Below are 16,673 nucleotides of genomic sequence, written 5' to 3' on the forward strand. Positions count from 1 at the left end.
GTGGCTGGCTATCGCCGTAATGGTGCACGGCCAACTGGATCTAGCTGATCATGTGTGGATATGACATTTTTCAGCCATATTCACTGTGGATCTGACCGGAAAAGGCCAGATCTACGGCCATATTTGGCCATTGACGGCTGGATCTAGTCACGTTTGGTCATCAACAATGGCCAAAGATATGGCTATCGTTGATGGTTAACGACGTCCATATCTTGGCCATCGTTGACGATTAGCTACGACCAAAGATCAAGCCGGAAAAGGCTAGATCGGCACACTACCGACCAGATCCAACCGGTAGTGTGCCATTATGCTAGATTCCGGCCACCTTCCGATGGTGGTGGCCGGAATCTGGCAAATGTGGATGGATGAGAGTGTTTTTGTCAATTTCTAAACTTTTTTCTTTTGAGGGTGTTTAGTTAAATTAACAAACCTAAGGGGTTTAAAATAGTTGTATAAATAGAATAAAATTTTCCGAATAGGGAAACAAATATATATTTTGAATAGGATAGTGTAAAAATATTAAAACAAACACAGCCACAGATATTGACCCTAAGGTATGATGTAATAATGAAAATGATGTTGAAGTTTTTTAAATAACAAAATTCCTCTTATTGTTAATGAGAACTTATATTATTATGAGTGAATGAAAATTTACTAAATTACTCTCTTATAGTTTATCTTTAACTCATAAAACTTAACAGTAGATGAATTTTTGTTATTTAAAAACCTTAGAGAGATTGTTATTATTTAATTAAAACTTAGAGACATTATTGTTATGAACTCTAAAAATCATTCACATACCATCGGCAAATGAATTATTATTTTGATATTTATACATAAAAAAAAAAAAAAAAATCTTAAATATGATGTATATCAAACAATATTTATATAAATATTTACGTGTGTGTAACATGATACAGTAGAACCTCTCTATAGTCATAATGTTGGGACTAACTAAATTTATTAATATTAGGAGGTTATAACTTAATAGAAGTGTAGTTACAAGAATTATTGTTTTGATTTTTGATTTTATAATTCATGTTTTAGTAGTATTAGGATTTTAATTCATTGTTTTAGTAGCATTAGGATAGTATGAAAATAGATATTAAAGAGTCATCACAAAATTAAGTGATCAGGTTTGACAACTTCACTACACTAATCAAATGAATATTAATATCTTCATTAATCATCCAAATGAGCAATAAGTTGTATATGCTTTAACTGAAGAAGAAATCATTATTAGAATTAGACAAGAGGAGGAAAAAGATAATCCTGAGGATGAATATAGTATGGAAATATTAAAAGTTTAACGCCAAGAAGCTCTAAACATGTTTGAGAGCTCGAAATATTTTAGTTTCAACAAAAAGGTGTTTATGTTGGCGACCTATTACGTACCCACAAGATAAAAGATATGGTAACAACTCTAAAGTATAAATAATTGTCTCAAACAACTTTAGATAAATATTTTATTTCATCTTAAACATTTAATGTAACATAACATATATTTTTTTATAATATACATACAATTATTACTATATAGAGACAAGTTCTTTAAGATGGGACTTAGAAAAACTATAACTTATTATAATGTGAAATTTATTCTTATTTATAATTGACTTAAATTGGACCATAATTACGTGAAGATTATTCTTATATAAAATATCAAGGTTGGATTGTATATTTATCTGGTGGAAGATTCGATATGGATTGCAATACGTCTGAAATTCTCAAAGGGTTGGTAGGTTAGAAGAATGGAACAAGTAGCGTGTGGAATTGCAGTACGTGTGCTCAACGAATTGACCCGCATACACTTTTGGAAATTAAGTTTGCTTTCAGTTTGTGGGAGGCTTCCCTCTTACTTGCAAGCAAAGAATTGCTTTTCAAAGTATGATCAAGACTTACACAGGAATTAAGACAACACAATTTAAATATGCAAAATATGGTAATGGAATCCAAGAAAATTAAGTTTTCTTTTCCTCCTTTTCATATCACAAACAAAAAAATTTCACAAATAATCCAAAACTTTTTGCATTTTTGGCATTAGATTTACAATTCTAGGTTGCCCAATAAAAGAGAAATTGTATTAAATAGCACTATTTTGAGGTCTAAGTTTAAAACTAGCACTTTTTGGAAAGTCTCTCACAATATAACGTAATTCCATTTTACGGACGAAAATGCCACTTTTGACTCTTTCTTCAACCTTAAACCAAAACTCATCCTTCAACCCTTAAAACCCATTTAATAACTACAATCCCTACTAAATCAAAGGATATTTATGTAGATGGGTGGTTAATCTTGGTTGCTTGGGTTAATTTTTAGATAGGCATATTGAAAATTGAAGGATTTTGATGTTTTTGACGAAACTTGGAACTGCCTATTGGTTGAATTCGACCGTTTGGACAGCCCAAGGTTGAAGACGATGAAAAAGGGTCGATACCAGCTGAAATCGACCGATAAGGGTATCAAACACTTTCTTTTGGTTGATAGGGAGTATTTGTAATTTAAACCGGTTGTCACCTCATTTGAACAATATAAAATAATCCTCTATGAAAAGTTCAGATACCTCTATAGGTAGGAAAAGTGTCCATACCCTTTATTGGCCGGTTTCAACCATTTTTCGTCGTCTTCAACCTTAAACTGCACAAATAGCCGAATCTGAATGAATCCGGCTGATACCCTCTGTCGGCCAAAAAATGCAAGTCCCTTTCCACCATCGAAAGCCATTAAAACCACCTACATTCGGACCATCAAACAACAGTTAACCCAATCTTACATCCTAAACCAACAACTCCATCAAAACCCTAAATCTAAAACAATACAACAAAATCTTAAATGCAAATCAAATCGACTGAAATCCGTGACCAAATTGAATAGCAAAACCGGTTTATAGGTTGGCTTTTCAAAGTCTTCAATGGAGGGAATGGTTAAGATGGGTTTGAAGAAGATGAGTGAACGTTTAGAGTTTACTTATATACGACGGCTTTTTGGTCCTTCAAATTTGTGTAAAATTGGATTGTGCTATTTGTTGAAAAAGTTCTAAAAAAGTGCTAGTTTTCAATTCCCTACCCAAAATAGTGCCATTTTATATAACTCCCAATAAAAAGGTAAAATAGATTTTAATCAAATATTTTTTTTAAATAAAATGAATGGAATTTTTGGATTAGCTTAGTTTTTGAAAATTCTTTTGAAAGATATTGATATGGATTCTTGTAGATTTTGGATATAATTCTTATCCAATCAAAGACAGATATTCATGTATTGGATATTTTCAAGTACTGTAAAATAATTCCCAGTATTTTCAACAAAATTATCTTTCAAACACAGGCACCTTAAAGAGCTTAAATCTTGCTCTGGGCTTGTTGATTGAAGCCCATAGTCCATTACTCTGTATGGAAGCCAGGCTCAACTTCAGCATGAAAGAGTGTACTGTTGATTCCTTTCTATAGAAGCAAACTTTCAAGTAATTTTTCTTCCCTAAGATGAAGAAAAGGCAAATCCTTGGCAACCCAGCTTGCTTATAAGCAATTAATAAGGTTTATGCAAACCTAATCTGAATAAGAGAAGTGCTAGTGATAAATGTGGATGTAACAGTCACTTGCTTTCCTCGCGGCACTGTCCATTTTAAATCTAATAAAATATATTTTTTAATTATTTTAGATCTATGTCGCGAGGAGGCTGACAACTATATAATTGTTGCCAACACTCCTCTATAAATAATCTGTAGTAAGCTAAATTTAAAGGTAGAACAATAAATTTCTTCTATCCCTTCTTTAAATTGTTAAGAATTCTATATTGAAGCTGAAGATCAAAACCCTTAAATGCAGAGTTAGCCAGAAAAAGACTTGAGTCACAAGCAAAATTAACAGTGGAATATATTAGACCCGCCATTAGGCTTATAAGTTCTCGATACAAAAAATTTAAAGGGGGTGGTGGTCAATATAACACATCAAACAAATCTATCAATTCAAAAAATGGTACAGAATTTGTGAAGCTAGAACTTCATGTTGAGAACTTTACCTAGGGGCTGATATATTGCTGGTAACTTTTCATATGTTGGAAAGTTTTGTACTTGAGGTGTGGAATCCTCCCTGAGTGCAGCAAATGCAGCTTTTCTCTTTTGCCTTTGCTCTCTCCACTTCCTTAGCTGATCCTCAAGTGCTAGTTTAGCTTTCTCAGCTGCCTCAGCCCTCGTAACAGCCTGTTCTAGTCGATTTCGGAACTCCCCAATTTTCATCATTGCGACTTCTAGCTCTTTCTTCACCATTTCCACTTCATCATTGCCTTCAAAATCATAAGAATTTTCCACCAATGACATGGGAATTTGATTTTCCATCTTTGCGTTTTTTTTTAAGAACTCGTATTCTTCATACGAAATAGTTATATGGACATCATTCTCACTTCTTCCCTCTTCAGCTTGAGTATTAACAAAAACTGATTCGGATTCTTCTACTGCCTCATCTGCTCCTTCTTTTGGCTTTTGATTTTGCTTCTTCGCCTTTTCTGCTTTGACTGCCAGTTCCTGAACTGCAAGATATAGTCCTGATTTAATGTTTTCGGCTCTTGCTTCAGCTGCCTCTGCTGCTGCAATTTTTGACCTCCCTTTATGAAGCTCAGACTTGAGCATTGCTATCTCAACTTGTGCATCATTCTCTCTCGCCTTAACTTCATTCATCTCTGTTTTCGCCCTCTGCAACTCATCAGTAAGCGTTTCAACACTAGATTTCAAACAGCCTATTTCTTCATTTGAATTCTTTAGTTCTAATTTCAATAGACTCAGTTCCATTTCCAATGCTTCAATGTGAAGTGCTTGATCCGCGTTCTCTCTTACCTTTACTTCCATATCTTCTTTTAATTGTTTCAAAACTTCAATGGCATCAGAAGTAGCCCTATCTGATGAACTAAGTAGCTCAGCTGATTGCTTCAGTTCCAATTGCAGCACATCAACAAATATGGACTTGGCTAATAGTTCACTCTCCATTTCTTGCGTAATTTCCAATTGCTTTTTCAATCCTTCTAGCTGCATTTGTGCTTGAGCTGCATTTACATTAGCTAATTCTATCTCAGCCTCTTTCTCAGACAAAAAATTGCACTTCTCTTCCTCGGCGAGCTGTGACATAAGAAGAGCTTCATTGAGCTCCACGACACGCCTTAAAAGCTCTTCCGCCTTCTCCTTTTCCATACTCGCAGCACTTTCCATCAGTTCAGCTTCTGTTATTGCCTTGAACTGCAAATCTCTAGCAGAAGCAAGTTCTGTTTCCATTCTAATCAGCTCTTCCTGTGCAGCCTTCAACTCATTCAAGACATGTAAAATTTGCTCGCGGATCATTGCAGTTTCCGAAAGCTGATCAGCCATCTCCTTCACTTTTGATTCAAGTTCATCTATATAATATTTAGCTCCCGTAAATTGTTCTATGTTCTTCCCCCTCTCATTCTCAGATTGCTTCAGCAGAGTGGAAAGTTCCTCAGATATTTTCTCGTAGTGTTCTAATTTGAGAAGGACTTGCTTGTATGCAAAGTCCTTGGCTTCCAATTGCAGCTTGCAGTTGGCTAAATCCTTCATTAGCCCTTCAACACTCTTCTCCTTTTCGTTCTCCGACTGATGAAACAATTACAACAAGCAAATAACCAATGTCAGAACCTCAACTATTCATAGATATTGATAAAAAAATTATCACATAAAAGATTCAAAATTGAGTTTCAACATCTGGGTTTGTGATCAATCAAGCAACTATTATAAAATTTAAACTTTGAATATACAAAAAATCTTACATCACTCATGGGAGGCTTGTGTTTTCCCTGATCACCAGACTCGCCGAAGAAAGACAGTGCAACTTGAACTGGTTCAATGGATTTGGTATCAATCTCACCCATAATTTTTCTGAACAAGAAACTATCAGAAATTGTCCTTAAAACACTACAAATTCCAGTTAAACAGTAGAAGCATTATGAGTTATTAGGGTTACTTTAAACTATATAATCACTTTTCAACTGTAATTAACTTCATTACAAAGTAAATCAAATTCCCAGTTGGTAGCAATTAACAAAGGTAAACCAGTCCCAATTCTAAGGAATGTTAATGTGAAATAATTTCCAAAAGCAAATAAATATAAAGCTTTGCACATAAGAAAAAATGATGCTCGATCAAATAGTGTATCCATGCAAGTATGAAACAAAATTAATGTCTACGCTACATATTGCTTCTGGATCACAGTTTCCTAAATGATTTTATTTCTAATATTATTATCCCTTGTTTGGTAGCCGGGAAAATTTGTTTTTATTTAAAAAAAAATTGTAAGCAGTTAGTAGAAAAGAAAAACCGCAAATATTTATGTAAGATAACTACGATTGAGGTGAAGATAAGTTAAATATAACTTATCCAAGCGGAACTCTTAAATCAGTTACTCATCTTTTCATGACATTTTCTCATCAACCAAACAAAATAAATTAATATTCTAAAAAACTGGGAAAGAAAGAAAGGTACCTGGAGGAGTCCTGGAAAATTTGAGAGAAAAAGAAGAGAAAGTGTGGAAGAAAGAAGAATCATAGGATAAAACATAATTGTGTTTTCTTGATTGTATGTTGGTGAAAACGAGGTTGTTTTGTCTGAATTTGATATTTAAAAGTGAATGAACAATGTTGGATCTGCGAATTACTTTGAAGTTATCGATGGTTCAGAAGTTAGTTTGTGATCAATGTGTTTTGTTTTGTTTTGCATTTTGGCGGCCTTTTAGGATTTTTTTTTTTTGGGTTAAAATAAATCAAGTGCCCTGTAGAATTGTAACTGTTGGTGTTCAACGAATAGAATAAAATAATTCAGTTTATTATTATATTTTGACAAGTCTTCAAGCTTATCTCCAAATCCAAACAAGTTAAAAACATATTTTTCAGGATATAAATAATTTATAATTTTAAAATGTTTTTCTTATTTTAGAGGTATTAAAAATAACAATATATCAATTCATATTAATATTTTTTTATTGGAAGTGTTGAATGGGTGTTGTTGGTGGTGGGACTGATGGTGTTTCATGGTAATAGTGGTGCTGGTTGTGTGATCGGCTACGGTGGGGATTGTTGCTATGACATGTGCACTTGAATCGTGCGTGTGGGATGTGTTGGTTTGGGTGGCGGTAAGGTAGGGTTGTTGGATATGGAAACCTAAGGGTGTTAAAGTCATTCACCCGTTTTTCATTGAAACTATCGAAAATTTCTTAACAACGGGGTGTTTTTGCATATTACTGATGAGTAATGCTATACCCACAATCTCTCTTTACAAACTTTTTCTCACAACCTCGATTTGATAGCTCGTAATTGGTCAGTCACAATTTATCAAGTGAGACCTATTATGAATTAACCAATTACGAGCTATCACGTCGAGGTTGTAAGAGAAAGTTTATGAGAAGAGTTGTGAGTGTCGCGTTTTCCATTATTGATATCTGATAGTGTACCTTTTGTCACCGATATTTCGTTGAGATTACGGAAAATGTCCAAACCTTGTGGGGTTTTATGTTATTTCTATAAATAAGATATAAAATTATTGTGTAAATGAGTAAAAAGAGACGAGGCTCGCAGATATTGAGGAGTTTAAACCCAACTAGAATCTGGGCTAAGGAAGAGAAATGGCCCAAACCAGTTCCAACCAAATCAAACCATATACATTTATTTAATTTAAGCTTATAAAAACAAATAAAAAAATCTTAAACAGAACAACTGTAATACACTAATATCCAGCAAATTCTTGGAGCATTTTAATTTTATATTATCATTGAAGTGTATATGTTTGTGGTAAGCTGTCCTTGTCTAACTTATCTTACAAAATAATTTAACATTTTAATTTTGATTATACCAATCATTAATATTTAATTTGCGTAAACAACTTTTTCCCACCCAAGGTTTGCCTTAATGACATTTACCACCCAAAAAGTTTCAAAATACTACTTTTCCACCCAAAGTTAATATTCCATTACTACCCAAAGCCAATTTCAGCGGCGAAAATTCTCTCCGTCACCATTATTTGAACTTTCGGTCTCCTCTCTACAAAACCTCTCTCACTCCAGCACCTGATCTCTCACTGATTGTCGGCCATCGCAAAATTAGGGTTTCCTGTTCTTAGCTAATTTTCGGCTAATTTCGACAGTGAATATTCAATTGGTCACCACTATTCAATCCACCTGCCTCCACTCTACAAAACCCTTCTTGTCGTGGCTCTAGGTAACTCGCCGAACGCCGGTTGAAAAAGTGAAGTGTATTTTAGGTATTAAAGGAATATAACGTTGGGTGGGAAACTGGTATTTTGAAACTTTTTTAGTGGGAAAGGTCGTTTACTCTATTTAATTACTATTTCACTTAAATTTCAATCTCACATTATTGTCTTCATTGATTTTTATTCCATTCAAATTACTTTATTTAATGAACCAAAACTTTCTTTAGGTGCTCATTAGAAGAATACTTAATTCATAATTAATATTTGGAGTTTATTGCAGGAACTATATAATAATACATCACATGATGTACAGATAATCTTGTATACAAAGAGAAAATACTACAATTAAAAGTTAAGTTAAGAAATATTAATAGAATTTGCACAGCTTTTGTTATGGTGACATGTAATTTGTTTTTGGTGGAAAAGAGTGTCATATTCTTGTGAGGTGGTGAGTTATTTCTCATTTTTGTTAATCCATTGCTTCTCATTTTCTTCTTCCTCTTCCTCTTTGTCTTTCCTTCACTGACAATTAAGATTGAGTGGAAGCAATGGACAAAGCTCTAACAAAAGCTAGCAGTTTCTGGATTTCCAAGAAAGCTAAGGAAGAACTCTCTAACATCACTCAAGACCTCTCTGTATGTCTTATCTTTACTCATAGATTCTCTCATTTTACTTTGTAAAACTTGTTTTTCTTAATGCCCATATGCCATTTCTACAATATTTTCCTGCATTTTCTCCAGCATTTGTATCAAATCTTGTTTTCTTGTTCTGGAGAGTGCATGCAGCTTCACCAAACTTTTGTTGTCCATTTGTTTTTGTTTTTTAGTCTATAATTCTAGCTTTCTTGAACATCCACAGTTTAAACTGAAGTGGGATCTTAAGGATTTAATTTCTTTTAGTTATTGGATATTGAAGGGGATATTTATGTGATTAACATTCATCTGATGTGAGAATGAGTTAGTTCTATATGGTTAAGTGAATGGGAATATAAGTGGAAGCATTTTCAAATTTTGAGTTGTATAAATGTTCTTCTGAAAAGTTTACACAGACTGAATGTGTAAAATGCAATTTTAGAATCCTTAATTCTGGATGCTTTGAACTTCATAATATGCTAGTGATTCAATGTTGCCTTGCAGAATTGCTACAATGGAAGTGTTTTCCTGACAGAGCACATAGTGTCATGTGATGCTTTCAATTACATTCTAAGAATTGCTTCCAGACATCAATAGGATCTCATTAAGTTGCATATGTAGTAGTTCATTTGCATTTGAATTTTAAGAATAATTGTTGAAAATCAAATAAGATGATGTCTTTCGACACAGCATATACTCATCCATGCCTGCTCTTTCTTATAATTCCAGTCTTTATCAAACACCGTCGAGGAGAAAGCAAAATGGATAATCAACAAGCTCAAAGGTATAATTCAATCTAATTGCCATATGTTAGGCTCAGGCCATTCAGAATCTGCAGTTCTAACATTTCTTAGGGATATGAACTCCATGTTTTTGTCCTCACAGGTAAGCCGGTTAAAGCATTGCCTGATCTACTCAGAGATCACAACCTTCCCCCTGGTCTGTTCCCCCGGAACATAATATGTTACGAATTCGATGAATCGAGATCGAAGCTGATTGTATACTTGTCCTCTCCATGTGAGGTGAGCTTCAAGGACTCATCCATTATAAGATACGGGACGCGCGTGAAAGGGACATTGTCAAGGGGAAAGCTCAGTGGAATAGAAGGAATGAAGACAAAGGTAGTCGTGTGGGTTAAAGTCACAAATGTGGCAGTGGAGAGCTACAAGTCTGATAAAGTTTGGTTCACTGCTGGTGTGAAGAGGTCTAGACCAAAAGATGCATATGATATGCCTCGTGACGCGATCAAAGTGGAAGAGTTTTAAGGCTCCTTGCATGTTATTCATTTATGCATTTATTATTTGGTTTTCAGGGGCAACATTGGTTTGTTGTATGCCATACCAATGGAATATATCAATATTGTTTCTGCTTTTGTCTGATTTACAGGTTCAAGTTGGTTTGTAGAATCCTGAAATGTTCACAACGAACTTTAATTCATCAGCTTGTAACAACCCGTTACTGAAAATCCAATTTGCAAGACAACAAAAAGTCAAGTTGTAATGAAATCTACCCATGGGCTTAGTCTGGTGGTTAAGGATATTTGCTTTCTTCCTGAGTTTTGGGATTTGAATCTTGGGACATCTACCATAATAATTGTAGTTTACATTTGAACTTGTAGGATCTGTGCAATAGACCCCAAAAATTAGTTAGGTGCACACAAACTGCCCAACATCCCAGTTACCAAAATAAAAATAAAAAAATTGTAATGAATACTTGTTGAAGAATCATAATGTATGGAAAGAACATCTTGCATCTTCAAATCCATTAGAAATGTTGCTAAAAAGGTGGTCATAAAACTCATCGGGCCATCAATGTATGAAAATGACATCTTACAATCTTCAAAGTCCTAACTCTTATTCGGTCGATAGTTTCAAGTCTCGAATAATAATGAGTATGAGTAAGTTGGCTCAGACACTCCAATCATAAAAATAAAAAATAAAAAATAAAAAATAAAAAATAAAAAAAAAAATGTATAAAAGGACATTTTCCATCTTCAAAGTCCTATAGCTTTTATCTAATATATAGTTTTAAGTCCAAAAATTTGTTGAGGTATGCGTAGCTTGGCCAAACACTCTCGTATTAAAAAACAAAAAAAAAAGTCACATTAGAATAATCCAACAAAAATCTAAAAAAACATTACAATCAGAATATATTGATGCGAAGAATAATTCCAAAAAATATTCTTTCTATTTTGGTAAATTTAGAAATTACAATTAATCATAGGGGTGAGCGGGTTCAAGGTATCCTCTATTTTTCGGGGGAATCGGAACGGAAGCCACAATACAAGTTCCAAAAAAAGGAACCAGAACCAGAACCGCTCAATGCAGGTTCTTCAATTCAAGGAATCGGAACCTAAAATGCAGGTTCCGGTTCCTTTCCAGGGTACCCTGTACAAAATTATACCCCTATTAGTTTAAAAAATGACAAAAAGACCTTAAAAGTTTACAAATACACCCTAACAAATAACTATTTGGGTTAGGGTTTAATTATAATGTAATATTATTAATTAAATTGTTATAATTTAATTAAGTATTGTAATATTGTTTATAATAGAATGTAATTAATAAGTAATCATACATAATTTATAATGTATGTTATAATTAATAAAATTCTAATCATTTAATTAAGTATGTGTTAAATTAGTAAATTACTAATGTTTTAATATAATGTCATAATCAATTAAGTAATCATTTAATTATGTAATATTAATTAATTTATGATCATACTATAATAGTATAATGTAATGTTATAATGAATTAGTAATCATACTATAAATCTATATTAATATTATAATTAATTAAATTTAAATCATTTAATTAATATCTAATGTTATAATGGAATGTTATAATTGATAAGTAACATATTATAAATATATAAGGTATGTTTATAATTAAATTTTTAATCGTTTAATTAAATAATGTAATAATATAGTAAATTATTACTATTTATAATGTAATGTTATAAATTCATAACTAATTATGTAACCATTAACTATGTAATGATATAATTAAGTAAGTGATCATAATATAGTAATAAATAATGTTATAATTTAATTGAGTAATTATTTAACTATAATGTAATGATTAATTAATGTATAATGAAATGTATAAGGTAATGTTATAATTAATTAAATTTCTAATCATTTAATTAAGTATTGTGCTAATGTTTATGTAGTAAATTAGTATACTATGTTTAAAACATAAATCATAACTCTAATCAATTAAGTAATCATTTAATTATGTAATGTTAATTAATTATGTGTCATACTATAATGTAAGTTATAGTGAATTAAGTAATCAGATATAAGATTTTAATGTTATATATAATTAATTAAAATTTTAATCATTTAATTAAGTAATGTAATAAAATAATATGTAGTAAATTACTATATTTATAATGTATGTTATAAATTTTAAACTAATTAAGTAATAATTTAACAATGTAATAACTATAATTAATTAAGTGATCATAATATAATGTAATGTAATAATGTTATAATTTAATTAAGTAATTATTTAACTATAATGTATATTAATTAATTAAATTTCTAATCATTTAATAAGTATCATTTGTTTATGTAATGTTATTAATTAATGTTATAATATAATGTCATAATCAATTAAATATCATCTATTATGTAATGTTATAATTAATTATATAATAACTAATCATACTATAATGAAATAGTGAAATGAATTAAATAATTACTATAAATCTTTAATATAATATTATAATTAATTGTTTATATATAATATTACAATTAATTAAGTAATCATTTAATATAATGTAATATTCAATTAATTACATAATCGTACTATAAATTTATAATGTAATGTTGTAATTAATTAAATTCTTAATCATTTAATTAAGTATTATGTTAATGTTTATGTAATAAATTAGTAGTTATCAATATTATAATATAATGTCATAATCATTAAGTAATCATTTAATTATATAATGTTATAATTAATTAATAATCATCTATAATGTAATGTTATAGTGAATTAACTATTAAGTAATTATACCATAATTTTATAATTAATTAAATTTTTAATCATTTAATTAAGTTTGTATTCATGTTTATAATAAAATGTTTAATTGACTAAGTAATTATACTATAAATCTATAATGTAATGCTATAATTAATTAAATTTAAATTATAATTAAGTAATATACTAAATGTATAAATTATAAGTCAATTAATTAAGTAGTAATCAATTAACGTAATGCTATAATTAATTTACATAAATCAATTAAGTAATGTTATAAAATTATAATTAATTAAGTAATCATTAAATGTTATAATTGATTAAGTATGATATTTAACGTAATTAGATTTATAATGTTTATATTTTATCAATATAATTAATTAATTATTAATTTATTATAGATATACTTAGAACTTGATAATTGAAGTAAATATTAAATATATTTTATTCAATCAATATACTATTTTTATTAAAAATATTCTTTTAATACATTAAAAATGTAAAACACTTTTAATTGGATCATAATTCCAATTATTCACTTAATTAATCAAAACTTTAATATTAATGTATTTTAATATACTAAAGCTTTTAATATGGTGTAATTTATATATAATAAGTATAATTGTATTCGTATATTTATTTAATTAGGTTATTCTAAAAATTTAACTTTTTCTATTTTAATTTTTTTTATATGTAAAATAATAGAAACCCTCCATTATTCATATTTCACAAATATTTCATTGTAGTCCAGGTTTCAAAATAGGTTCCAAAACAAGTTCCAAACAGGTTTCAAAATAGATTCCAAAACAGGTTCCAAACAGGTTCCAAAAATCAGTTTCAAACCGAGTACCCCCTACAGGTTCCAAACAGGGTACTCTTTTTATAGGTTCCAGTTCTAGTTCCAGTTCCTCCACACACAAGAACCGGAACCGGAACTGCACATTATCGGTTTTAAAAAATTGGAACCAAAACCTACGTGTACAGTACCAATTCTGATTCTCGTTCTACCCCCAATTCCGGTTCTATCCGCTACCCGTGCTCACTATTTAATCAGAGCTTTTGGAATGAGGATCATCCAATCTTCAATGCGGAAGAATAAATAAATATTTAGTCAAACCTCAAGACACACATAGCGTCCATTGAACGCAACATAACCTTTTTATCGACATCAACGGTTCAAAATCTCAGAGGCCCCACTAAATATTCATGAATAGATGAAACCCTAAAACGAAAAACGACAACGCAAACGCAAACGCAAACGCAACACACGGCAACTGTACTATATACATATAAAACGCCACCTATATATTCCTTTTCTTCGTCTGCTCCGCCTTTCTTTTATTACTCTCTCCATCTTTCTCTCAATCGGCCGATTTAACGAGTTGCTGTAACCATGTCGGACGAGGAGCACCATTTCGAGTCTAAGGCCGATGCCGGAGCCTCCAAAACTTACCCTCAGCAAGCCGGTACCATCCGTAAGAACGGCTACATCGTCATTAAGAACCGTCCTTGCAAGGTAAAAACTCAAGTTTTATGTAGATTGGTTTGATTTTTGAGAAGATTTCATCTTTTAATTCGAAAAATCGTAGATTGAGGTATGTAATTGTTTGTATGTTTCTTATATTTTAATCTGTTTGGGAGTTTTAGATTTGTTTCTTTGTTTTCAATTCATGTTTATTCGAAACATATTGCATGTTTTATGTTTAATGATTTCATCTTTTGTGAACTTGATGATACTATTGTTACTTGTGGATTTGAATTGAGAAATGTCCAATTTATTTTAGCTTTCTTTTATGAATTTAATGATGCTATGGTTTCACTATCTATGAGTTTTATTTAGTAGGTTATGAATGTTGATTGATTTGTTTTTAGGTAAATTTAAATTGACCAACTCTGAGGTAGCCTAATTGGGGGTTTTTATCTCTTCTATATTTGAGTTTGCAATTGGTTTTAGATAGTGTGAATTATTTGATCATAAAGATTGCTAGATCATGATCATGTATTGTGAATTGTCACAGGTTGTGGAAGTTTCCACCTCCAAGACTGGCAAGCACGGTCATGCTAAGTGTCACTTTGTTGGAATTGATATCTTCAATGGAAAGAAGCTTGAAGATATTGTCCCCTCGTCTCACAACTGTGATGTATGAAGTAACTTTGTTTTTGTTCATGTCTTTCTGTTTTTGCTCCATATTAGCTTGTGCTCATGTTTTCTGTTTTAACAGGTTCCCCATGTCAATCGTACTGACTACCAGCTGATTGATATTTCTGAGGACGGATTTGTAAGTCTTCTTGCCTCTTCCTTTTGTAGTCTTTTTTATTTGTTTCACGATTTTGATACGTCTCTAACTATAGGTTTTTAACTAAATTAAATTAAATATTTCAGGTGAGTTTGCTTACTGAAAATGGGAACACTAAGGATGATCTTAGGCTCCCAACTGATGATAGTCTGCTGAGCCAGGTCAAATTATTTATCCCTTTTTCCATGTCAGGGAATATTACATTCAATTTCATTTATGAGACTGCTGACTTTCTGCTCAATTTTAGCTACTTTCACTTATTTCTTATGGTGTTTTTGTGTGTATTTTTGTAGAAGTACTAGGAAATTCTTTTTACAAAAGGATTTATCTAGACTTTCTAAAAATGCATTTCAAGTGATACTTTTATTCAAAAAGCAGAATCTATCGAAGCACATGGATGGGTTTTTAGGCCCCAAAAAAGGTTTCCTTTTACCTCAGTCAAATGATATGTGAAATGAATTAATGTAAAGGGTTTTTGATTATTCGAAAGAACCTTTTGACAGCACTAAATTTACTCATTTAACTTGTTTATATGTTTGTGGTTTTTGAATGTGTATTGAAAGCATGTTTTAAATGTTTGGAAAGTTCAACTTATTATTTGCATGTGTTGAATTATTGTTGAATGCAGATCAAGGAAGGATTTGAATCAGGGAAGGATTTGGTTGTGAGCGTGATGTCTGCTATGGGTGAGGAGCAGATCTGTGCCCTGAAGGACATTGGCCCTAAGAATTAGTTTTACCATCTCTGTCATTGTTATGTTTGGTCTTCTATGTTTTCTGAAAAAAAAAAAAAAAAAAGAAAGAAAGAAAGAAAGAAAGAGAGAAATTCTGATCATCTAGATTTTGCATTTTATATTTGAAAATGTTGTGTTATGTTGTGGGAAAACCGTAGCCTGCTTGGAATATGTGGTAGTGCATTTGTGATGGGTGGGTAATTGGTTGCACCTTGTTAAAAAAATTATGGTGTTTTAATTTGTGTAATGAATTAAAATATCAGTGAGAAATGGTTCTTTGGCTTTCATTTTCTTTGTTGATATTAATAGAATGAAAAATGGCCCTCATTTGCATGTACAAGGAGCAAACATATTGGTGGGTAATAAGATTGTTTAGGGGAATTTGATCTTTCTACTCATTTTGATGATTATAATGCCTCCCTTAAATTCCAACTTGTAAGATTATCGAGTCTTAATAAAAAATAATTAAGGATGTTGCATGGAATTTAATCGTAGTTACATTATTTACTACCAAAAAGTAGTATTCTGATGCTTGAAATGTGAGATATATATATATATAATGTTGGGATTATTTGATTCAAATGGTATTTTCTTCAGAGTCAAAGGAACCCAAATAGTTGTATAAATTTTTTTTTTTTTCCCCCAAAACACAAATATATATATATTTGTGTTTTGGGGGAAAAAAAAAAAAATTTATACAACTATTTGGGTTCCTTTGACTCTGAAGAAAATACCATTTGAATCAAATAATCCCAACATTTTGGAACGGAGCTAAACATTTGGTACTTTTGTTACCATTTGTGCCCTAAGGCTAAGGTTGCA

The 16,673-nt window shown here is 31.2% G+C and overlaps 3 protein-coding genes across 3 annotated transcripts; 2 read left to right on the plus strand and 1 right to left on the minus strand.

Annotated features, from left to right (window-relative positions):
- Window positions 1–3,830: 3,830 nt before the first annotated feature.
- Window positions 3,831–6,663, minus strand: LOC116113600 (protein WEAK CHLOROPLAST MOVEMENT UNDER BLUE LIGHT 1-like). The gene is made up of 3 exons (XM_031399755.1): window positions 6,482–6,663; window positions 5,770–5,878; window positions 3,831–5,596 (listed from the first exon to the last, which is right to left on the minus strand). Exons 2-3 carry the CDS (start codon window positions 5,869–5,871, stop codon window positions 3,992–3,994), a joined length of 1,707 nt encoding a protein of 568 aa, XP_031255615.1. The 5' UTR covers window positions 5,872–5,878; window positions 6,482–6,663; the 3' UTR covers window positions 3,831–3,991.
- Window positions 6,664–8,631: 1,968 nt separating this feature from the next.
- Window positions 8,632–10,308, plus strand: LOC116113929 (uncharacterized protein At5g01610-like). Its single transcript, XM_031400090.1, has 3 exons — window positions 8,632–8,835; window positions 9,562–9,616; window positions 9,718–10,308. The coding sequence occupies exons 1-3, from the start codon at window positions 8,749–8,751 to the stop codon at window positions 10,095–10,097; spliced, it is 522 nt and encodes a 173-aa protein (XP_031255950.1). The 5' UTR covers window positions 8,632–8,748; the 3' UTR covers window positions 10,098–10,308.
- Window positions 10,309–14,104: 3,796 nt separating this feature from the next.
- Window positions 14,105–16,138, plus strand: LOC116113076 (eukaryotic translation initiation factor 5A-like). Its single transcript, XM_031399233.1, has 5 exons — window positions 14,105–14,337; window positions 14,840–14,962; window positions 15,044–15,100; window positions 15,205–15,279; window positions 15,747–16,138. Exons 1-5 carry the CDS (start codon window positions 14,215–14,217, stop codon window positions 15,849–15,851), a joined length of 483 nt encoding a protein of 160 aa, XP_031255093.1. The 5' UTR covers window positions 14,105–14,214; the 3' UTR covers window positions 15,852–16,138.
- Window positions 16,139–16,673: the final 535 nt, after the last annotated feature.

This window comes from Pistacia vera, unplaced genomic scaffold (genome assembly GCF_008641045.1).
Source record: "Pistacia vera cultivar Batoury unplaced genomic scaffold, PisVer_v2 Contig121, whole genome shotgun sequence".
Taxonomy (NCBI): Eukaryota; Viridiplantae; Streptophyta; class Magnoliopsida; order Sapindales; family Anacardiaceae; genus Pistacia; species Pistacia vera.

Bases quoted from the DNA above. Each gene is read 5' to 3' on its own strand.
- LOC116113600 (XM_031399755.1), bottom strand. From the start codon at position 5,871: ATGGGTGAGATTGATACCAAATCCATTGAACCAGTTCAAGTTGCACTG. The intron at 5,597-5,769 runs GTAAGATTTTTT...TTGTTTCATCAG, and splicing joins ACAAGCCTCCCATGAGTGAT to TCGGAGAACGAAAAGGAGAA.
- LOC116113929 (XM_031400090.1), top strand. From the start codon at position 8,749: ATGGACAAAGCTCTAACAAAAGCTAGCAGTTTCTGGATTTCCAAGAAA. The intron at 8,836-9,561 runs GTATGTCTTATC...TTATAATTCCAG, and splicing joins ACATCACTCAAGACCTCTCT to TCTTTATCAAACACCGTCGA. The intron at 9,617-9,717 runs GTATAATTCAAT...TTGTCCTCACAG, and splicing joins GATAATCAACAAGCTCAAAG to GTAAGCCGGTTAAAGCATTG.
- LOC116113076 (XM_031399233.1), top strand. From the start codon at position 14,215: ATGTCGGACGAGGAGCACCATTTCGAGTCTAAGGCCGATGCCGGAGCC. The intron at 14,963-15,043 runs GTATGAAGTAAC...CTGTTTTAACAG, and splicing joins CCTCGTCTCACAACTGTGAT to GTTCCCCATGTCAATCGTAC. The intron at 15,101-15,204 runs GTAAGTCTTCTT...TAAATATTTCAG, and splicing joins ATATTTCTGAGGACGGATTT to GTGAGTTTGCTTACTGAAAA.